Source organism: Porites lutea, chromosome 5 (assembly GCF_958299795.1).
Source record: "Porites lutea chromosome 5, jaPorLute2.1, whole genome shotgun sequence".
Classification (NCBI taxonomy): Eukaryota; Metazoa; Cnidaria; class Anthozoa; order Scleractinia; family Poritidae; genus Porites; species Porites lutea.
The window spans coordinates 25,022,823-25,047,008 of NC_133205.1; the positions used below are offsets into that span (position 1 = coordinate 25,022,823).

The 24,186-nt window shown below is 38.1% G+C and overlaps 1 protein-coding gene across 1 annotated transcript; it reads left to right on the forward strand.

Moving 5' to 3' along the window:
* Positions 1-1,473: 1,473 nt before the first annotated feature.
* Positions 1,474-13,076, forward strand: LOC140939062 (uncharacterized). Its single transcript, XM_073388618.1, has 5 exons — positions 1,474-2,359; positions 6,221-6,871; positions 9,284-9,540; positions 10,941-11,175; positions 12,187-13,076. Exons 1-5 carry the CDS (start codon positions 1,534-1,536, stop codon positions 12,603-12,605), a joined length of 2,388 nt encoding a protein of 795 aa, XP_073244719.1. The 5' UTR covers positions 1,474-1,533; the 3' UTR covers positions 12,606-13,076.
* Positions 13,077-24,186: the final 11,110 nt, after the last annotated feature.

Genomic DNA, 24,186 nt, shown 5'->3' on the forward strand with positions numbered 1-24,186 from the left:
GATATCGAGCGACAGCGGACCAAAAAGCCCCCTCCATCGACGGCACGGAGAACCAACTCATACAAGCAAGAACGCCATCTTGTCAGACTGCTTAAATTCCTCGCTAAAACTCTTGACTGAATCGGAGGAGCCGAACATGCATAGCTTTCCATTACATAGGCTGGAATTCAAAGCAATGATACCAAGTCTTTTCGGTATCCAGCGAAGGAGAAAAAAACCCGGCGCAATAGAATAGACGAGGATCGTCACACATGTACACCGCCATCACTCGTGGCTCTCACTCTCAGGAATCTTCTGACAAAGTATCGTGGCAGATCTAGCGCGATATACCAAAAGCATACCATATAAAGTAAAATCCAATTAATGCCATTGTAGGATGGGTTATACTTTTACTTGCACAATCCTTTTTTCGACTTGCTGATTTGTTTCTTTGTTTTGACATTACGACGCATAAATAAAGACTGCAGTCAACCGCATGCCTAAAAAGCGGCTCAATATTTACACTGGACTCCGTGTCTTCGCTACAGATCGGCTATCGTGAGATAGCACCGGTCAGTCGCATTAGGCAAAATCTCGTTTAGCCTTGAAGCATTTCAGTTTGAAAGGGAAAATATATTTTTGATAAGACAATTCGTTCTTCCACTTTATTTCTTGATCATTGCTGTCCGCGCGTCCTGGCGCGTGGATTCCTCGTGCTGAAATCTGGCAAAAAAATTATCTAGAACGCAACTTGAAGGTTTTGCAAGGCATACACTTTACTATAAGCAAAATTGTTCTAATTTTGCTTTATTTTAATTTTTATAATGGATAGCGTTGTATTTTCATCTGGTTTTTACTATCTTGAACACGTTCTGAGCTTTCAAAAGGATTACTACTGTAGTGGCATATGACAGGGTTGACACCTTATCGGATTACGTTTTTTGGCCAGAAATTAATGTACTAATTAAATTCCCACAGCAGGAAATTCTCTTGTCACCTTTTGAAAACAAAGCGTCCGTAGCAACTAAGAAATCATGCTGATCGCAAAAAAAAGTCTCTTGCGGATCCTCATGCGCAACTTTTCTGAGAGGTAAAAATACGTTTATATTGATGTAGCCAATATCCGTCCCAGTGTAGAGCTAAAAGTACATTACGACAAAATGATCCATTTTGACGCTTTTCTTCACTCTACCCTTAAAAATACTTTTCAAACTTTTACCGTCGCACAGTTCCTGTGCACCTCTTGCAGTTCACAGAAAGAACTATTGAGGAGTGATTTTATTTTTACTTTTAAATTACTTAATTAACTACTCAATAATTCAATATTTATTCGTTAGTTTTTCATGTTTGTTGACTCTTATGTGACGATTTTAAACAATAGAGCTGACCAGCAGGTGACTGCATCTAACGCTAGTTGAATATGCAAATCAACAGGGACGGTCAATAAAAATATCCTCAGTCTGTTAATATAACACCAGTGAGGTAGGTCACGCATGCATTGTCCGTTATGGGGCTCGGATTCTGTGACTTTCTGTGTCCTTACTGTGGTCAAGAATGGAGATCGATGACAAAAAATACGATTTAAAAGAGGTACGACCACCCTCTAAAACACCCTATTACATCGCTATTGCTGCGGCTGTAGTCCTCTGTTTAGTAGGAATCATTCTTGTTGGAATTGGAGGGACGGAACTGTGGAAAGACGAGAAGGTTTGCAGCAAACGGTCGTTGAAAGAGGCAATCAAGCAATCGAAGCCATGCGATTATTCGAATGAAGCTAACCGCGTTGGGCTGGATGACTTCCTTAAGAAAGTAAAATCGACTTACTTCAAGATGCGTCCTAACAATGTAGTTTATGATCCTGATTCGACCCCTGTGTCTGTTCGACAAACCTTCAGTCCATACAATGCTCATCCCGACGCCATCCGTGACAGGACGGACGCAGCTAGAAGGCTGTTCAAGGAGGCGGTAAATCTCGAGGAGAGCGTTGACCGCGACAAGCTAAAACCGCGCGAGATCAAAGCGATAGCCCAAGTAAAGCACTTTCTACAGAGCAACTTCGGTGCGCCCTACGACGAGAATTACTATGCCGGTGACTGGATGCTTGGACCTAATAAATTCTGTTGGCAGCCCATTTGTGATGTGGGAAAGGACTTGAAGGCTCATTTTACCTACGAGAGCTGGGGAATACGGCCCAAAACTTTGGACGATTTAAACTTTGTCATTGACCACCTAAAACAGTTAAACGACTCGATAATGCAGTACATCGAGAATGTTAAATATGGTGTAAAGGCAGGGTTCGTGCGCTCTGTGGAAGACTGTCAAGATGGATTATATTCAATTCAACGTGCTTACATCAGAGTATCGCAAGACGGACCAGAGGGTATGTTTATTTCGATAATACATTTTCCCAGTAATTTTTAAGCCCCATAAAACCAAATTTCCTCCCTTGGCCTCACCGTTCAAGCCGTGTGGGCCCTCTCCCTTTAGCTCCCGAGAATTGTGGTCGTTTCACCTGAAAGTCGAGTCCCCCGAGATTGTTTCACCCAGACGTAAAGTCAACTCGCCCGATGACAAACAACACTCTACGATTATGTAACACGCCTTAGCTAAAATAGGTCTAGCGTTCTGAACGATCTTAGCGATCTTGACAATCACATTCGAGATACTGAAAGACTGTACATAAAAACTGCTCGAATCGATTTCGGACTAGGGAAACGCGTCAGGCTGGGCCTGTTAGTGCTCAAAGACATTCCTTTGTTGTGCTGTACGAGGTTAGCAATTGGGAGACGCCCGGCCCTGGCACTGTAAACGATCCTGAAAATAAGAGCACTGTCTTAGGGTTATTCTGTTTATGTTTCGGGGTTTTGTTTTTCTTCTCCGATTACTTTCTAATTCGTTATTGTTTATATTATCATTTGCTCGAGTAAGCGCCTTTGCGCCTTTTTAATATTTATCTGATCATGAGAAAACTATTTTTATACATGGTTTACAAAAAGCAGTACCTCGTCATTTAATCGCCATACTCAATATAATCTATATGTTACAAGTCAAATCAGGTTAAATTTTTTTTAAACCCAGGTTGATGTTCAATCTTCCTTGTCTTCCTGGTAAGCAGGTCCACACAGACCTTGTTGTTAGGGGTTCGTCACTCGTCCCTCGAACCCCTAAGAACCCCTGCGTGGGACGCTACTAATGTGCCCAACCTAACTGGTGAATTAAGTACGGCATCAATTTGGTACGGCAGTTTTAATTTGGTGTCGCATTTTTCGACATTGGAACGGCATATGGAGGCCCGTTCCGGTCAAAATCGTTTTTAATAAAATTGCGCCGTAAGTCAATTTTTGCCAGTGCATCACTTATCATGGACCGTTGATCACCGTTGATCGTTGATATTTTTTATCGCTACACAATACTTTTTTCAGCGTGTTGCTTATTATTTCTAGCTGCATGAATTATTTTTTATTAAGTCAAATTATTTTTTTTTGTATAGTTCTATGAAACAATTTTTCATTCTTACCACGAATTATTTTTTCAGTCGTTTTTATGAATTATTTTTACCACAAGTGTTGAGAATTATTTTTTTCATTGTGCTGATAATTATTTTTGGCGGTATATCGATTTTATATTTTGGCCTACAATACATTGCGGGCTTGTGATTGACGGGGACTAGCTCGAGTGCCTATTCCTGATTTTTAACATTATATTTTTAACATTCGGAGATGAATATGAGTCTGTCCAACGGCATAAACTTCAGATAGCCGATAATGCTATAGCATGAATCAATCGAATTTCCCAGTTAGTGAGGTCTACTCTCATTAGCACTCCGCGAAAGTCTTCGACCTCGAGTTTATCTGGCTTTGCTTCTAGTGCCCGCCCGTCTGGATTAGAATCGGGAGCTTCTTCCTGAAGTTCAGGGTAGGGGACACTCTCATACTCAGCGTCCTCGTTCCGAAAGCCAGCTTGTGTAGTACGGGACACAAAGACTCGAGGTACAAGACTGGGTAGGCGACTGTTCATTTGGGCAGAAATGACATGTTCAATAGCTCACTTCGGAAAAGAGTGATAGCCCGGGACCCAAACTAGGCGCGCGCGCGTTTATAAGATTATTTTAGGGGGAAAAGCGACGTGGAATGTTTCAGCGGGGTCAAAACAGCTCAAAATAGCAAAACGGAAGGTGGAATTAAAAGAAAAAAAAACATAAAAATGTGAAGCTGAAAGAAGAAGATGTGCCTGGGACGATTTTACCTCGAGAAAAACCAGAAGAATGCTATTGGAGTTCAACTTCAACTCAGCTTTCCGAAGCAAACATACATATTCTCGCTGGATACGTCTTGCCTTTGGTATTCTATACAATGCCAGACCACGAGAATTCCTGAAGTTATTTGTGCACAAAGGCACACAGCAACTTGCATGTCTCGTCATAATTTAAGGTGGCTTCTCCACTTGTCCCCCCAAACAATCCCAAAAATTCGCGCGCGCTTAGTTTGAGTCCCAGGCTATCATTCTTTCCGAAGTGAGCTATAAGGGTTAGTATTGTGTACGAGTGGTGAAGTCGCTTCGTAGTCTCCTCTATTAAATCTTCGGGCCAGAAAACGTCATCACCTTCGTACAGACTACTGGCTTCTCTCAGATTTTGTGAGAAAAGATGAAAACCTCCTTCGTTCCTTTCCGTGACGATGTTTCGCCTTGGCATTCTCTTTGAAAGTACTCCCCCGTTTGCACAGCTTTCAAAAGTCAAACATTCGAACCAGTCCCCTTCAACTGCAAGGCCTGCAATGCACTGTAGGCTAGAAAAAAAAATCGCGATACCCCGAAAAATAATTCTCGGCCCAATGAAAAAATAATTTGTGGTATGAATGAGAAAATTATTCGTATAATTATAACAAAAATAATTCATGTTGCTAAAAATAATTATTAACACGCTGAAAAAAGTATTGTTTAGTGATGAAAAAAGTACACAACAGGTCCATAATATTTGCTGCGCAGTGGGATTAAAATTGACTTGTGGTGCAATTTTATTGTAATGATTTTGACCAGAACGGGCCTCCGTTGCGGCAGGTGATTCATACGGCGCACAATACGGCTCGTTTTCACGTAGTTGCCATGCGAAAACACTAAATTGAGGAAAATGGTGGGTAAAGAAGTTCAATCTTGCCCCTTCTGCTTTACATGAAGAACACAAAGTAAACTTGTTTACGGTGCAAGGAATACTTCTGTATGTCTTGCTTTGTCTTTGAGAATGATGAAACTGTCAAGGGCTGGAAAGCAGGCAGTTGAGTCGCATATTGTGAGCCATGTTTCCTAGAAGTTATGGAAGAGCACGAAAAGGTCGAATGTAATGATTCAAATGAATCCTGCAAATATAGATATCTACAGAAGCAGAAGAACGGTCTTCTACAAAGAGGAAATCAATTGTGGCGCGAAAATATAATATCGGACCCTGGCCTTTCTCTTTCTTCGTACATGGAATAAAGGTTAGGATCGACACACGGTACTCCGTCTGAATCAGTTGCCTCGCCAATATCGCTCCAATGTCGGACCTAATTCAATTAGGTTCAGCACAAGAGTGGAGCGGCGTCTGAACCTGGCCTAACATATACCTGGGCCACTACAGCCACTTCTACACAAATGCGTAACCACAAAACAACAACAAAAAAAGACACTTAAACAAACAACACAGTAAATAAGGTAAGACAGGGGAAGTTGAGAGAAATTACAAAATGTTTGCTAACCCGGTTTTCATAAATCCATGAAGATATGTTTGTAAGGCAATTTTATACGGGTGGTGGAATGAAAAAAGAAGTTGCTTTTTAAGAGTTCATATGAACTCGTTTAAACGTTTCCGTGCGTTCCAGATCGAATTGGAATTTGGGAGTGTTGGTATTTGAGGAGAGGGGAAAACCGGAGTACCCGGAGAAAAACCTCTCGGAGCAAGGGAGAGAACCAACAACAAACTCAACCCTCAATTTCCCGATCGATTGTTTGGTTTTGGATTCGTCGGATTTGTGAATTCGTGTAGAAATCGATTATACGGTTTCTGGCTGCGCGGATACGTGTGCGGGGACTTAGGTTAGGTTTTTTTTCCAATCCGACCGACTGACCCAACATCGAGAACCACATTCGACGAGAAACGAAAAAAAAAAAAGGGGGGGGATAGCCTAAACAACAAAAAACTGCCCTTACAAGTTTAAATCGAGTGACTGTGTGACCATTGGTTTTTCTCTTCCGTCTTTTTTTATAGGCGTTTTGAATGAAACATATACAAAGAATATGCGAGATTCAAAATGGTTGGACGACCTCGAGAAAAGTGCATCTGAGGAGTGGGAGAAGAAATACGGAAAGACCGTTCGGGCATCCATAAATGAGGCGCTAGTTCAATTCGTAGGAAAACCGCTGGACAGTTTACTGAAATACTTAGAGTTGGAGCACTCGCAGTACTGTGTCCCAAGTAACATATCTAGTGGTTTGGCCACGCTACCTTTATCATACATTTACAAGAATGGAACTAACAGTGGAATCAAAACAACGAAAACACTACCGACGGGAGAAGCTCTGAGCGGCAAGGAAGCCTATAAAATGATCCTTCCTTACTTCACAACCAATCAAATGACGCCCGATGACGTGTACAAGTTAGGCGAGACAATGTTGGCTCAGCTTTACCCAAGAGCTGTGGAAATCGCAAAGGAGATCACAGGCAACAACGATACAGATGAAGCCGTTGAGGAATTTAAAAAGCGTTTGGAAGAACAGAGCATGTTTTTTAACGATGAAAAAATTCCGGAAAACGAGAGCAACAAAGATGCCTTCTCAAAGTGCACCAGTATGGAGGCGGCGAGGATTTACTGCCCCAAGCGATACCAAGCTATGTTGACCTGGTTCGATTATGTAAACAGTAAGTAATAAAACTACTACTTTGTCATTAATTTTGCCTATTATTAGAAACCTTTAGATTGGAGGACGAGAACGACTACGTTTACGACATTTGACTAAAGTTTTTTCGTGTATTCTTAGAAATTAGACACTTCGGAAAGCTTCATCGGGCTTTTGATTCACCAAAAGGTCGGCACTGTTACTTTTATTGAAGGAGGTCAAACCTTCTCCCGATCGCAAAATGATAACACTTTAAAAAATTGATAACTTGTTTCCGGCACTACGAACGGCATTCTCCCTAAAACTCTTAGTAGAATGACGACGGCTATCACAAGTTTTCCCGCCAAAATGACGATTGTTCACGCGCGAGCACTTAATAGTACATAACATGTAGTATTGAGAAAATCTCGTTTTCCTTGTAGTTCTTGTCTTACAATGTAAAGATCTCTACTATAATGAATGGATTCGATTTTTATCTTTGCTGATGGCGTGATAGAAAAAGGCATTATAGAAGAGTAGCGCTTTGCAGCGCGCAGTCAATTCATCCAGCGCTTGATGCAACTTAAACAATAGAGGAGTTCATGCTCATAGTTCTGTCATGGGTAATCAGGGCAAGATGGCGGGAAATTAGAAGATTTGTATTAGACTTCAAAGCCAGCTATTTCGTCCTGAATTAATATATTTGATGCTTTCTCTTTGAAAAGAGTAACTTACGAGTTCAAAGAAACAATACACTGAATCTGGAGTGCAAAGAAGTCCGTGATCAGTTTTTAGCACACCTTGGTTTTCCCACTCATTTTCTGTAATTCAACAGTATCAGAATTACAGAAAATGTATGGAAAAGTTGAAGTTTTCTAAAAACTGATCACAGACTTCTTTGCACTCCAGATTCAGTGTATTGTTTCTTTGAACTCGTAAGTTACTCTTTTCAAAGAGAAAGCATCAAATATATGAATTCAGGAAGAATTAGCTGGCTTTGATTCTTATACAAATCTTCTAATAATTATTTCCCGCCATCTTGCCCTGATGACCCATGATGCAACTACGAGCGTGAACTCCTCTATACCAGAGATGAAAAGAACACAAGAAGGTTAATGAGAATGCCAATTAAGACTAAGTTTTTATGGCTTTTGGAATGTCTGCAAAACTGTAGGGGTTTTTATAAAAAAATAGCTAGACCTCCATTGATATATATCTAGCCGAGTTTTTGAAAACCAACCTAATGAAATTTGCAGTCATTGGGAGTGAAAAGGCATCAAATGGCAGGTTTTTGGGGCCCCTTCAGCTCCAAATCACACCAGGATAGGTGAAAAAGAAAGAGTGAGGAGGAAGAAAGGAGGAGAAGAGAAAAAGTAATGGTTGTACTCTTAGTTTTTATAATGGCTACTTTGGAGATGCCTGTACTGTATGCTACTCTATACAAGCCCACTTTTGCAGTCTTCTACATTCACGCCTTCAAATATAAAAATCAAAGTCATTCTTTGGGTCAAGAATCTGAAATTAAAGTGTGCAAATATGCAATATTGAGATCTGTGCATTTTTGTTTGTGAGATATTTTAGTAGTTATTTAGAAAAAAAAATGTTTCAGCTAATTTATAGACCTTAGTGTGAAGCAGACTGTTCATAGTCTCTAGTTCAGGGGACCATCTTGGTTTCATATGAAAAAAAAAAAATGTAGTCGGGGTTTATGGCGTCGGCGGAGAGGGGGCTAAGTGTGAAGAGGCCAGGTCAGGGTCCCTTAGAGGCACACAAATATGGTGGCCGAATATAAACAGACACATTTGCCATTGATTTTGGCTATCATCATCATCATCATCATCATCAATCTTTATTTATACACTAAATCGTATTATTTTTACATGGTCTTCCTAGGAATCGTGTGTAAAATTAGTCTAAAATACTCTAAGGAACTACTTAAATGTAAAGTTAAAAATACAAAAACTTATATTATAATAAGAGTTATAATGAGTCATGGTGTATTAAGATAATCTTTCCGATGAAATGAAGGTTTAAAAACATTTTTTAAAACTAGGCAGGCTGTTTCTTATCTCGGAGGGAATCTTGTTCCACAGAACAGATCCTCCATTGTGTAGGCTCCCTTTTGCAGACTCAGGTCTGGGTCTGGGGACAATAATTTAACTCAGAATTTTTAAGATATATAGAGGTTATTAGCCATCAGTAGAGAATTCAGAGACATAGAAATCAGTTCTCAATATTCCAGTTCAAGGGCTGCCAATTATGCGGCAAATGCTTAGAGGGTAAGCTAATGTCTTCTACCAATATGACAGCTTTTTTGCTGACCATTATCATGCTGTGTGACGAAAGAGCTGCAAAAAATTCAAACGTGGTGTATCACAAAAAGCTACCACAATATTGCACACATGCCATGGTCATGATTTGTCATCTGATCTGTTTTATTTTGTTCCTTATTTAGCTATCTTGAGCGCCCTTGCTCCGAAGACCAATCATATGTTCCACCATACCGGAAAGAGGCGGAGCACCCCAAACTGCCCAGTCCTGTTGGTTGCAAACTTTAACCCAGGGACTGGTTCCCAAAGTTACTCATCCAGCGGTAAAAAATGCGCCAGGGCTTCGCATTATAGGTTACCGTTCTTCTTGAAGGACATGGGTCCAAGGTACAACGCTATTTCGGTTGCCGCTCATGAGGCCAAGCCTGGACACCATACACAGGTAGATTTCTTGATACTGTCAATAGCTTCTTTAATTTCTGTTGCTGGAGACTATCTTAGTCCTCATGCTGTGTTTTTGAGCAGAGTATTTTTGTTTCTCAGATAGGTGCTCGCTGAAACAAAGCCTGTAGTCGCTTTATGAGCTAGCGAGCGTAGGGACATTTTTCGCGTAATTTTGCAACAATTGTTGCAGGGTGTTTGCTGGCTTACTGTAGAACGCTGCGCGCAGTGTTGTAGGTAACTTTTCACTTTGTGGTCCTGCATATTAAATAGGTCTTTTTCCAGAATGCTGTATATGTATCTCATGGGTTTTATGCCCGAACAAGCGAGTTCTAAAGTTAATCTCGTTTCTTGACGCCAAGAGAAGTTAACACGCCGTTGCTAACGTCCTGATTACGCCTACTACTATGGCAATGCATGAATCCATTGCAAAGTTGTTTGTCCAAGAACATAAGACACAATTTTCAATCTTCCTCAAGTCACATTTTAAAGAAACAACGACAACAACAAATGCGGAGTCTTTTAGCCACTCTGATTGAAAGATGTTGCTGGCAACGTTAGCCTAATGTTGCACCGTGTGTTGTTCAAGGCTTACAAAATAAAAAAGGAAAGCAAATGAATGAAAAATAACAGGTAAAAAAATTTTGTTGTTGAAATAAGAATACTTAGAGACAGGTACCTTCTACCGGCACACAATTTAAACTAGTCGAGGCGGTAGAAGTTGTTGGCTTAAACAAAATATGATAAATGTATATGTAAAAGAACGATGGCAATATTAATTAATACATTAACTACCTGTAGTAACATCATTAGCTACTTGTTAGAAATTAGCAGAGGGGGAGGGAGGGTGAAACAGAGGGAGGATCACAACTTTTTGAGACTCAGAAAAGGGAGGGGTCATAAAAAATGGACCGTTAAAAGGGGGAGGGTCATGCAAATATAAGCCCAGATCATGTAGAGGTTCACCCACAGAAGAAAAAGGAAGTTCCTTATTTGGTAAAAAAAAAAAAAAAAAAAAAACAGAGAGAAATAGGAGAGTCAAGTGATCGGCTGTCAGAATCAGAATCGGATTCTTTATGCTGTCATCTAAAATGTATATAGCTATAGCATTACAAAGAACAGATTAGAAATTTATTTTGAGTTTTCATAATACTGACTCACCCTGGTGTATTGCAAGAAATAGTTTTTATCATTTATACAATGGGGGGAGGGTCATGATATTTTAGGCCAAGCTCAAGGGGAGGGTTAGCAAATTTCACTCCCATTGCAGGGATGGGTCGCCTCATTTCCGAACCCAAATTTCAAATTCCCACCCACCCCCGCCCCCCGCCCCCGATTCCCCCCTGCTAATTTCTGACAAGACCCTTAATGCGTACATCGGTTTTTGTGCATACGTGATAGGTTCAAGGTTTTCGTGAACTATTTGGCGACGACTGCAAGGGCGTAATAAGTTGGCTTAATGGCGCCTCATACTATACTGCGTTTACAGAAGGCTGGGCGTTATACGCCGAGAATCCGCTGATTGCTGAAGAGACGGACACTTACGATAACGACCCTCTTCAGTTGTACGGCATGCTCAAGTGGCAAATATGGCGGGCACTGCGTCTTATGATGGACACTGGCCTCCATTTCAGAGGTTTGTTGGTATATATACGGTCGCTATTAAACTTCTGCTGATTAAATACGTGGCGAGGTTACGCAATTTGTTTTAAAAGGTGTTCTAAAGTTTCTCTCAACAGACTCGCTATTCAGTGAAGCCTATTCATCTGACTTAGAACAGTGTCCTGTTTTCCCTGGTATTCGGCGGGTGGTCTCTTTTCCTCCCCGCCCGCCGAATACCAGGGAAAAGAGGCCTCTGCCAGCAGGGAATTATTTTAAGGTAGGGGGTGCCACATCCCTAATCAAGACGTTTTTCCTTTTAAATGAGCTTTACGTCTGATTGTTGTTGCCATTTTTTGCAAACTTAAGTGAGAGTATCAGAATTCTTTCCTATGATCAATTTTTTTTGTATGAAAATGAAATCTATTATGGCGGCCATTTGGGTGACGTCACAGGTTCCTAATATTACAGGCAGACGTGGATTTTTGGCAAAACCTTTTTAAAAGATTGTAACACAATAAGAAGCTATGGCGAGGTGCAACTTGCTCCTAAGAGTTTTAATTTTGCAAGCCAAGTACAACTTGTCTGATGTGTAGCCCAGACTGAATCAGCGAGAAAACTTTTTATAGTCATTTTCTAGCAGGTTTTTTAAATGCATATACAGTCGAAAACTCCCGTCAGCGACCACCGAAAATGTGAAGATTTAGTGGTCGCCTTCAGAAGGAGGTCGCTTCCGAGAATCAAAACACCGTACTCTCTTTCGAGAAGATGCCCTGGTACATCTTTTTGGCAAACAATTTATTACATGCGATTTCTAAGTAACGATATGAGTAGTTCCATGATGGCACCGAAACTAATTCGCATACCCTTAGTAGCGTAGTACAAACTGCGAACGTAGGGACCAGATCAAGACTCAAGTGGTCGCCTAGAGGTGATCGCTTAAGAGAGGTTCCAACTACAGAGCTTTCAGAGGTGGTCGCGCATGAACTCGCATGAAACCACTGCATGTATACGGACTTCCGAAACATCTCACCTGATTCTTTTGCAGGAATGAAACGATGGCAAGCACTGAAGCTGTTTGCTGATAAGGCCTGGGACAAAACAGACAAAGCCGTTAAAGACGTCACACGGTATCAGAGTGTCCCGGGCCAGGCCACGGCATACATGATTGGTCAACTGAAAATCTGGTCAATAAGGAACGATACGAGAAAGGCTGTCGAAGAAGCGGGAAAAACGTTTAACGAGCAAGATTTCCACTACCAAGTTTTATCTCAGGGTTCTTCACCACTCAGTTATCTCGAGAGTCACATGAAGAAGTTTGCTGCTTGTGTTATAGATCCGGATGCTGACGGTTGTGAGTATGTCATTGGTCCTCCTATGAAGCAGACCTCTGACGTCATGGTTAGCGTTGATAACAAACCTGTGAAGCCATATCAACCCCGCCCTTATGATGAACACTATGACTAGGTGGATTGGTATGTACGTTGTTGTAGGATACACATGATTTAATATAAAATAGATTTATCATTAATAAATAATTATTTGATCAATACCAATATCAATAAACACCATAGAACAGACGAGAATCGAACAAACGAGGCAATTCTAGGCGATAATTAGATATATATTGACTCCAGACTTGAACACATTTTTCAAAACAAATTCTGTACGTTTCAGAGACTGGTTGGCTTAAGTTTGTCTTTCTTCTTGTAAGATTTTATATCGGTTGTTAACTCTAAAGAATACATAAGTGCAGAGCAGAAAGCATCTCAAATTTTTGCATTAATAGATATCGCGATTTTTGAATGCTTTTTCTGCGATGAAATGACGTTTTCGTTTATAGGAAACCTCGATGATTACGTTGATTCTAGCTGTGGTAAATCAAATGAGCTGTAGATCTACTCCCTGTTTCTAATAAATTAAACGTCTGCGATATCAGCATTTGATTTGATTGTTTCAGTCGAACTACCCTTGAAAACTACTCGCTGTCCAGCCTTGTATATGGTATGAGTGGCACGTTTTGTTTCTGTTATTATTATTTAGTTTGCCATGACAGTTCACTTCGAAAATATTGTTAAATTTTAAAAAAAACCTACGTTAAGCAGTAGTTTGCTAAAAGCGGCAGCAAAACAAAGCGAAAGATATAAAGCGGAATGCCAACAGGTGGAAGGTGCCTTTTTAGGTATTTCTGTGAAATCTCATCAATTCAGATGTTAAAGACTCAGAATATGAAAAAAAAAATACTCTAGTGACAGCAAGGGCGAGCCATACAGAGTTTTATTAGTGATTTAGACATAGAAGACCACCTGCCAGCAAATATGCAACCAGCAGATAGTGGAGGGCAGATTTGTTCTAGGGACAGAATAAAGGGGACATTCAAGAAAAAAATGCTTAACTGTCTCGTTGTGGAAACCGCACAAAACAAAAACAAGAAAAAGAACCTAAAATCGTAATTGATGTGTTTTTATTTAATACCAATGACAACAATGGAAGATACCCGCTGATCGGACAGTTTTCTATTTATCCTTTTTTGGGCTTCATGACACACATTTATGTTCAAGACATGTCATTTAGAATAAGACTTGTAATTAACTTTTTTCTCCAAAAAGTGCAAGTCGTGAGCATGGAGGAAACTTCCCAACTGTGGCGATTCAAGCAATGCTTATCGCTTAAAATTCCATAACCAAGAACTTCTTTATTTATGGGATGAAGCTCAAGCGATTTTTTAGCTTTAAAAAAGTTTTTAAAAAGATTCAAACGTTGAAACTACTATTTACAAGAATTACGACCTCGCTGTAGGAGGACATAGGTTCTCTAAAGCAGTTAAATTTCCAATTAACGAGAGCAATTTGATGTACAATTGGCACAAATACCGGTGATGATCCAATGTAGCTCAACGGGACACCACTGTATTGCTAAATTTATCATTAATTTCTGGGCGTCTTGGCAAACTTTTATTAGTTCTTCATCTTCATATCCCGGTAGTAAACAGGGCTTACGTATTTTTCACTTTGAGGTAATAGCTTAAAAATAAAAAGTGAACCCATATATGCTGATCTATAGGTTTTCAAAAAGGGACACTTTGAGGAGTTCTAAGATGAAAGCTCATATCGACTAATTCTTTGATTTCCTTACGACCGTCTGCAAAAACAGCATCGACAAGTATTGAGTTAAATTGGTACTGTCGTTGTACAGGGATTTCTTTGGCGTTTGCTTTCTTGATTGGCATCAATAGATATTAGGACAACATGTCGATTTTATCGATTCATGACTGATATTGCCATTGAAAATGAACAAATCCACACAGAGACAAAACAAATGAAGACCGGAAACAACAACAGGAATACTATGCAAGTTTTCTAAACAAAATCATGCTTAAATTCTCTAAACAATAAAAGACTTCAAGAGGTTCTAATCGGCTATTAAACAGCAATTAACTCTCTTTAACTCTAAACCGCAACCCAGTGTCGGTTTATATTCTCAGGAGGGGGTTAATCTAAACACTTCCCGCTTGTTGTTTTAATAGCAAATTTGCTTAAAACGATTTTTTGAATTCAATCCAGGGAAGGATTAATCTTGCATCACCTGCCTTGAGGATGTCAGCCCAACGTGATAATTGCCGTTGTTGAAAAAAAATTAAAGTTCTATATAGTTGGGCGGAATAACTAAATTTGTCTCCTTGTCTCGCACAACAGCCTACGGTCCGGATAGTGAGTTTAATGATGGTGTTTATTTCATCCAAATGTGAATTTTATGGCACAAAATGTGGCTATAACTAATTTTTTTCAGCAACTTAAAGTTACATTGAAAAAAAGGAAGAATAATAAGAAGAAAAGGCAATGGAAAACTGAACGTGTTTTTTATCTTTACTTGAGGAGAGCTTGTCTTTGATTTTTGTGCCCTGCCTAACAACTACCAACATACGTATATCACTTGGCTATCTATACCGATCCTAAGTTTCCAGGGCTGATGACTTTGTTGTCGATGTATTTTCAAAACTGTTTCAAGTTCAAAGTTGCAAAATTTGCGTGAGGCGTAGACATTTAAGCCACTTACATTTAAAGAAACAGACGGACCTCAAAACATACTTTAAAAATGGCAAAAGTAGAGAAATAATCAAAAGTAGCTGATAGTACGTCTAAAAGAACAAAGATATCTACGATCGCGAAAGAAGAAAATAGTCCGGTGGCAGACGCGTTTCTTATACTTCGCCAAAAAAAGACTTGCGTGGTAAAACAACAAAAAAAGAATGCAGTGAAACTGTGAATCTAGGTAATGGATCAACAACATGCAGATTTCAGGATTATCTCAGCCGGAAAAATTATAAAGCAAAGAAAACCTCGATGTAAGGAAGTCCTGGGTATAACGAACGATATTTTTCGCCCAAGTAAACTAAAAAACTTGATGATAATGTTTGAAACATCGAAACGTCGAGTAACTCTTTTAAGTTTAATTTTTCAAGTAAAAGTCAGATTATTAAAAGGGTGTCTTTGTGGAGTACTTTCTTGTGATCTGCTTTTTATTTATTTATTTACACATTTATTTATTTTTATCTATGTAAATTCAGCACTTTTAAATTTTATTATGTAATTTCATGTTCGTATATTTCAAGTGAAAACAAGGTACATTTATGGCACTTTTCTTTTTTTATGACTTAAAGTAAAAAAGTGTCCTAGAAGGACTTTGACAAAAAGAACTGTTTTAAAAATAATAATACTAATAAAAATATAACACTACGTATTTTCAGTTGTAGAAAAAACGCCGAGTTAACGTGATATAGTGGGCGTAAAAATTCATTTTTCAAAGTGAATTATCTCAGTGTTCGTTGTAACAACATTTCGTATTTGAGGTTCATGTTATAAACATTGTCTTAATTCCACAATTGGACAAAATTACAAAACGGCAAAAACGAGAGAAAATAAGAGTCCCGGAGCGATATGAAATTTTATTTTTATGAAATCATCTTTCTGTTCGAAATAAGTTAATTTGATTAACTTAATTATATCGAGAAAATGCTGCCCTTTCTCAAAAAGTATTTATAAATTATCTAAGGCATTTTCAGGAGCACTTTTAAAAAGTGGACTTTTTTTTCGAAGATGACGCCCAGACCTGCAAAATGGATGATCTTTTCAAAGAGGACTAAACACTCGAACAACATTTATTTTCCTTTGCTACCTACACGTCAAAGTGATAGCAAAACAGAGCATAGTTTAAAATTTATGAAAATGCACAGAATACAAATTAATATAACATAAAAAGTACAGTAAATTAAAATAGTCACTCATGAAGCCACCTGATTCATTTGCACCTTTACGGAGAAAGCGCCATTGTAGAACAATAAAATGAAAAATCATAAATCGCGTTTTTCAGTCGGATTTTTTGACAGTTTCTAATAACTCTTTACAGCTAAAGGAAGCACTTGTAGTTTATACGTTTTCGAGTCATTTGTTATTAAATCAAGCATCTTATGCCTTATTGATATTAAGTTTTATATTTGGCAATTTGAAAAACTAGTATTTTATTGAAACGATCGTGCTCCGCTCTTTAAAAATTCATAGTCTTTTGGTAATACACTGGAGAAAGAAACACATAAAACCCGCCTTTCTACTGTTTCAAACAGCAGTCTTGAAAATAAACACAAAGAATTTGTGTGTGTGTATGCGTGTTTCACCTTGTTACAACATAAATAGTTCATTTTTTCTTACGCAGTTATTGTTCTTCGCGCTATGGCGCCCTTGGTATTTTAAAGGTTCATGCTGTGAAGACATGGACGTTTTTAAGAACAAAAAGAGGTGAGGATTACCTAAAAGCTTCGATAAATTAAAGGAGGGAAAAAATACGACAATGGTTTAAAATACGACTCTTGAAGACTGAAATAGAAAACGGTAAACCTACTGACTGCTCCAGAGAAAGGAACTCATTGGCCGTTTTTGCAAGTTGAAAAGAAAATGTAACTTTTGACAGACAGCTCTCTACCGAAAAACATATAATCGTGAGCAAAATAAACCCGAAAATAACTTATTGATTGCTTTTTTCCTGGTGTTAGTTTCCTTAATGATCATTCTTCCCGGCTTAAATTTCAATCTCATCGATGAATTAAACTCAATTTGTGCGAAGTTCATTATAGCCTTCCGCCACCACTTCATTACATGGTACGAATTAGAAATATCCGCCGATATACACCGCGATCCGGCTCGTCAATTTTGTAGTTCGGAAAGAATGATAATGTAAAATGGCTTTTCGTTAAAGATTGTGTGATCAATATTGAGACAAACAACTTTTCGGCTACGATTGTAATTCCTTTATACACACGTCTTTTAATAACCTACGTGCTAAGTCTTAATTAGGCGACTAAATGCTTTCTTTCATTACTTTCTTTCGCGTGCCCAAATTTGCAAATGGGGAATGAGATTCTTAATTCTAAATGCCATTGAATTTTGACAAACCTAAACCGCAAACTCCATTAAAGAGCAGTAAATGAAACTTATCATATAAACGTTATAGATTTAACAATGAAACATTTGTCACAAGTTTGAAAGAATATGACCTAAAACTTTGCGTTACCAGCTCATTTTTTTCGAATCATATCAATCAGTAACTTCAGTACTGTTTTTAAAGAGTCCGTTTTTCTTTGTCTGTTTAGATTTTACCTATATAAGTTCTGATTTACTGTCAAAGTTTGGAAGACCACGAGATGTATCGTTAATTTATCATCAGTGAATTGCAACTGACTCAAAAATTAAAGTTTTGAGATATCCTATCTTTCATTTGTGTCAACAATCTTGTTGAATGAATTTACTATAGACACTCAGTCATCCTAGGTTGCGAGAACTAACGTTTCATGGAAAAATATTTCCATGTATACACAACCAATAATATGCAGTCCGTGTTATCAGTTTTGGGTGTGCACATCAAATTATAAGAATCAGTGTATCCTGCAGTATTTTTCTGTTCTGCTTCAGTTTTATTTTGATGTTTCACTTACACCGTGGTGATTGTGTGATATATAACTGCTGGCTAAAAATCACCAAGAACATTTGGAAGAGAGAGAATTAGCTAAGGCAATTGATTATTGAATATTACGTGCTCTGTAATATTTCTGTAACGAGCCCAGCGATCTTCAAGAATGATGCAATATTTGTCGCAGTTGTTCCCAGTTTTTCTAACAAATGGCATCCAGTGAAGCCAGTGTGTTCGTAAATACCGAAAAATGTTCTTCCATTTGCGCCAGGTTGCTTCAAAACAGATAGGGACTTTTTTCATTCCCCTTTTACTCTGACTCCCTTTGTTAACTTTGAAACTTGAAAGTCAAAGAAATAAGAAATCTTATTGAAGACAAGGTAAAAGCCATCTCATGCTCTGAATACCTCATTTGTTCGTAGCAAAAAAAGATTGGTTGTAATCCAGTGTTAGTACTGAATTACCCAGCATAAGTATTTGAGTCTCGAGTCTCTGAGCATTTTAAAGACTCCATTCCTAAAGAAGTAATTATGGGTAAGCTTGTACAATCAACTTGAATTTGTACTTGCAGATGAGACATTGTAACTGTGGGAAATATCACAGCGCTGTTAAGCTCACTAATTAGAGAAGTGTTTTAGGAAAGGACATTTTGTAGAAGTAGTTGTTTTTTTTATTGTATCTACACGGAATCAGCCGAGGTGGAGATGCCAAAGGATATCTAGATCAACTCATAAAGTCTGAGATACCATCTCGTCGATTTTCTTGACTCCGTTGTGACCAGTCGTTTGTATTGTCAAAAGTTTTCGGTTTGCGGCCAGCAAGAAAATCTAGAAGAAAATCTAGTAGGAAAAATTTTGGATACTGAAAAACCTATTTTTGACAAGTCAGCAACTTCATCAACCGTCCAGGGGAATGATTTTTTTCTGTCTGTGACACAGGTAACTAGGGAAAGATAAACAGTAGTGGAATCTATGACCTTCTACTTACTAGCCCAGTTACTCTACTACTGAGCTATGGGAGACTCCCAGGAGTTTAGGCCTTTAAACTAGGTTCACTGAACCAAGTTTAGTGATGATGACAAACACCCTGCATATTGCTAGGATTTAGAAATTAACTTTGGATCTCGCATCATTTACAATTTTCAATCAAGAATTTTCCGTGGTAAGATCTTGAACGTAAAGTTATACTACAGGCCCTTACATTTTTACTTGGAAATTCAATGCAGAAATACTCGACTACAGTTCACACCCTTGCAATTTGAAATAGAGACCTATGTATTTACAGCAAGGCAATTCACTGCAGAAATATTCGCCCGTTCAAGCTCTAGTTACTGTATTTTCATCGTTGCTACGAGTCTTTAAATCGTTTGCGGTTCATTGGATCAAATTTCCACTGAACGTTTATGTAAGGTCATAAAATGAATGTTTTCGAGGAATTCACTGAGGAACTCGCTTAGAAGAAGCAAATTCTACTGTGTCGAACACAGCAATTCAAGTACCGAATTATTTCATTATTTGTTAATGTTGTTTTGGTTTCATGCGCAGTCAGTTTGAGTCATCGACCAAACTATATGTATGCTAAACCCACAGCTAGTGAGACTGCAGCAAAAAGAGTTCGCCTGACCAAACAAAGGTTTTAAACAACCCATCTGCAATAGACCCCAAAGACTAACGCATAATACACTTACACCTCAGTATCCGAAAAATAAATCAAGTACTGAGATATTGAGCTTTATAATTTTACTCTGAAAATTAAATAAAGGTTTCTCAGTAACCGAGTTGATGAGGTATGGTTTATGAGTTAAGTGCTCGCGAACATATCTGGAGGTGAAAACTTACACTCTAAATTTTGCATCATATGAACGTCAAGAAAAAAATGTCGTTCTTTCTGAAATTAAGTAAACGGTCTATTTCGTTTGGTGGCCAAGTAGGTGAGATGTGTCTTTTGGCGAAGTATACAGATCAGTGCTTGCAACATGAGACATGAGAACAATTTAAAGGAGACTCATATGGTAGTATGTCGTTAAATTCCATCTGGATAAATAAGATTGTTACTCAGCTGGAAAGTTGCGTGATAGAAAACTTTTCGCTTAATGGCTTTGCGGTCTTTAAAATAACTTGCTATTACTATATTTGCACAAGAAACAAAACTCTCTATATTTCCTCACTCTGTAAAAATGTTTCACTGAAACTATCATATTTATTTAAGAAGGGAAAAGAAATTAATGTCCGATCTGCGTCTTGATCGTAGAAATTTTGGCGGCTCAGTATCACGTTTTTTTTTTCGGACAAGGATCAAGTAAGGATCAAGTAAACCCAGTAATTCTAATGTACGTTTTGTTGATCCAGTCCTGGCTACATTTATAGAGTTTTTGAAAAAACTGTGTTAATTTGATAGTAGCCTGCATTACCAAGGCTAGACTTATTTCATAACCTACTGCTGAACAAACCTCTAACGAGAAATCTCGTTCCGTCTGTCAAATTTTGAATTCTTGCCACTTGGCGAAAATGTAGGGGTCATAAGATGTATGTTATTCTCAAAGATGACTCGTTTATTCAAGGTAATATGATATTTTTCCAGTTAATTATGGGGAACTGTATATTTTACAGATATAAAAATGCTATGTTATGAAGAGAAAGTAAACCTAATCTCAATACTATATATCACTGCTTTGCGGTGTCAGTTTTTTTCTTCACATATGCTACTTTGCTGCGAGATATTCTACGGAGTTGGAGAAGTAAGTTAAAGTTGCTGTCGATTAAGTGTTCATCTTTAATTAAACACGTATTCTCTCTTAACACCTTAAGGAAGCTGTATATCTTTACCATAAGTTTCATACTTTTTTTTGTGCCCTGCAATGACACTAAAAGTTAAATTTAAGGGAATAAATTAGACTGCGTAAGATTAACAGCCAATTTGTGCGTCTAATCTTGCAAGCCCTTAACGCAATATATATCTATATATACTAAAGGGAATTGTTACAGGCTCCGCAAAAGGAAACATTTCTTATCAACGACATAGATTTTTGCTTCTGTTGCTGTAACTTATTCTGATGGTAAAGTAAAGTAGAAGACCTCAAAAGACGGTAAAACATAAACAAGTGAGGTACCAACAAAACTCTCGTTGGGATTTCAATCCCCTTGTCCCTACATCAATTTTGATTTGGACGTTTCGTGATACTTCACACTACTTTTTTGGGTTGCATTTGCTGCAAAGTTCTGCCATCCGTTATGTTCTCATCGCTTATCTATTACAATAAAGTGGATAACAGATTATTCTTACTCAACTAGTAGAATGATACGAATTTGTTCATTTTGAGTCAGGACCAAGGCCTCTTCCAGAAATCTAGAACAGCGTTTACTTAAAGATGTATTAACTGACATTTTTTGTACAAGACATATCTTATCGATTCGGGACGCCAAAAGCGTTTTCCTTTGTGAAAATTCCAATTTTAGCGTACCAGGGACTTATTATTAGAGAGCCCGAACATGCAAGTTAGTTTAATCTCTCTGCGCTGTATAATGTAAACGAAAACGTTACGACAGAAAACTGGTAGTAATACGTCTTCGCCGATGAGAAAATAGGCTAGGAGAAATAAATGGAAAGGAACCAATAGAGCAAAGAGTTTGGAGTCATCTCTTAGGGTTCTCAAACAGCAGAAGTCAAATTAAGTGACCTGCTTTCTCGAAAGACATTTTTCTAATTTGTCTCGGGGTACGTACTTAATAGGTAGTTTTCTTGTTAATGCAATTTACTTATTCCGTTATTTGGCCTTCGCTGACAAAACGCACAAATTTTAATAGATAGTATGCTCAGAAGAAAATATTCCGATTGACCTAGAGAATAAAACGAGAATTGATGCAGATCTGATAGGAGTCTTAGAAACCGCAGGCAGGTGTTAAAACCCTTATTTATAGTCGTTACGTGTTTCGAGGGGACAATATCATGAAATAGTAGATTTACATTATCAGCAAGTGCCAAAAAAAACTGTTTATGACAAATGAGATAGTTAAAAACTCGTGGCGTCTGCAGATCTTGTCGATAAGGAAAACGCTGAATTATATTCTGACAAAAATAAAACATATGGGTGTATTCTTGCACGAATTTAGAAAAACTTTAGGATTTATGTTCGTTTGGGATGGTTGTCGAAATGTACAAAAATTTATGATAATAAGGCAGTGTAGTTCTTCAAAGGTTTTTTCAATTTTGTTTTTCCAACGACTTCGGAGTTCACAGCATTTGGGAAATCTAGCTTTCCGTAGACTGCTGTGTCGTACCGGGCAGGGTTAAACCTCAATTTTTGCTTGCCGTGAACTCACTTGGGTTTAAATCAGATATTTAAGAATTAAAAGTGTGCGCAAGCGACGTGCTGTCGCGAAATACTGCCTTCTGTGCTCATACCACCTGCCCCGAGGCAAGAGTACGAGATTATTTCACATGATGTTTTTCCTTTGATTTGAACTTCCTCGTAGTATTTAGCCGTCGCCCTATTGTTTTAAGCTCCCTTTTTCTGCTACAAGCTATCAGAACACCATAAGCATTTTGCTCTTTCCTTAAAGTCGATGTTTCAACTCGTATTTAGTGCTCAGTTCTTCGATCAGATGCAGTAATATTTTTTGTGTGACCTTGCTTAGCTTCGAACTGAATATATAAGATATGTGGTCTCCAGAACATTTATATTTAATCTCGAAGATAAGGGAGATGTTCTATCGAAGAGGACCAAAAAAAATTACAAAATTACAAAATAATGTTATTTAGAAGAAGGCTATATGTAATTATGTGAGCAAAATTGTGACTCTCATATCGTTAAACTTACGCAAAAATCGCAATGGGAATTTATAGGTAATCGACGTTGCGATGTGTTGCATAAAGGCAAAAATACTATAATACTAAGTAAAATGTAAAGTAATTTAAACAGACAAAGAGATAGCCTTACCGTCTCACGTTAGGATGGTCTCTCTGGCAATACTTTACTGTAAACATACCCAGATACGCTTGTTTTCATACAAAGAGTGAAATAGCAATGCATCTTTTCTTCTCTCTTTCTTTAAGAATAAAGCATGGCTGATACAATGGGTTGCCAGTCTGCAATGGATATAGGTCAGCTTATATTGGCTGTTTTACCACGGGTACTATATATCTATAAACGATAAAATGAACAAAACATACAAAAATTAAAGCAAGACATGTATATATCCGATGATTAACCGCGAAATGGATCTTGTTCAGCGTAGTTTAAGAAATTCCAATCCATTAGGAACACGGTTGATTTAAAGATTGTCATAATCACCTATACATGGTCTGTTATTTTCAGAATTACAGGCTCGTTCTTTGACAGTCATTTTCGTCATCCTTTGTATCCGCTTGTAAAGGATTCATTCTCAAAGCCTTTTTTCCCAAGAATGAAAGCAGTCGTCGGTTGTTTGAATCCCCTTCTTTCCTAAGAATCAGTTTAAAAGACATTCAATGTCTTCTTGATTTAATTTAATGTTTAACTCAATAATATAGATTTCGTTTTGTGTCCCCATAAAAGAACCCATAAATAGTTTAGAGTACACCGTGAAGTTTTTAAAAGAAATTGCTTAATGTGTATCAGACATATTGGTTTTTAAGGACCTGAAAATGAATAGATTGTTGCAGTACCCGAATCACTATGAAGAATAAATTGAATTTATTAAAAAGCGAAAACGTCGCTAGGGAGAACGATCATTAGTCAAGTTTAGCTTCGCGTGTAAGTAAATTGCGAGCAATCGAGCAGCTTCAGAGAAAGGTTTTGCAAAGGGATTGATGTGATATTACTAAAGTAATAATCGAAACGTTTATTCCAAAATCCATGAAAATAAACGGTGAGAAGGTATGAACAATAGTTTATTAGCTGCCTTGGGTTTCTCTTTCTGAAATAACGGGAGTTTATTTTGGAATCTCTTTTGTGTTTTTACTTTAAAGCCGGATACCTGTCTCGCGCTCAAAAGTCAAATTGCAGTCACTTTATTCAACCAAAATACCAATCCGTGACTTAGTAAGGGCGGAAGGGGGTTTCAATAACAATAGTCTTTTTGGCGGGAAAGTAGGTGGACACCACGACAGT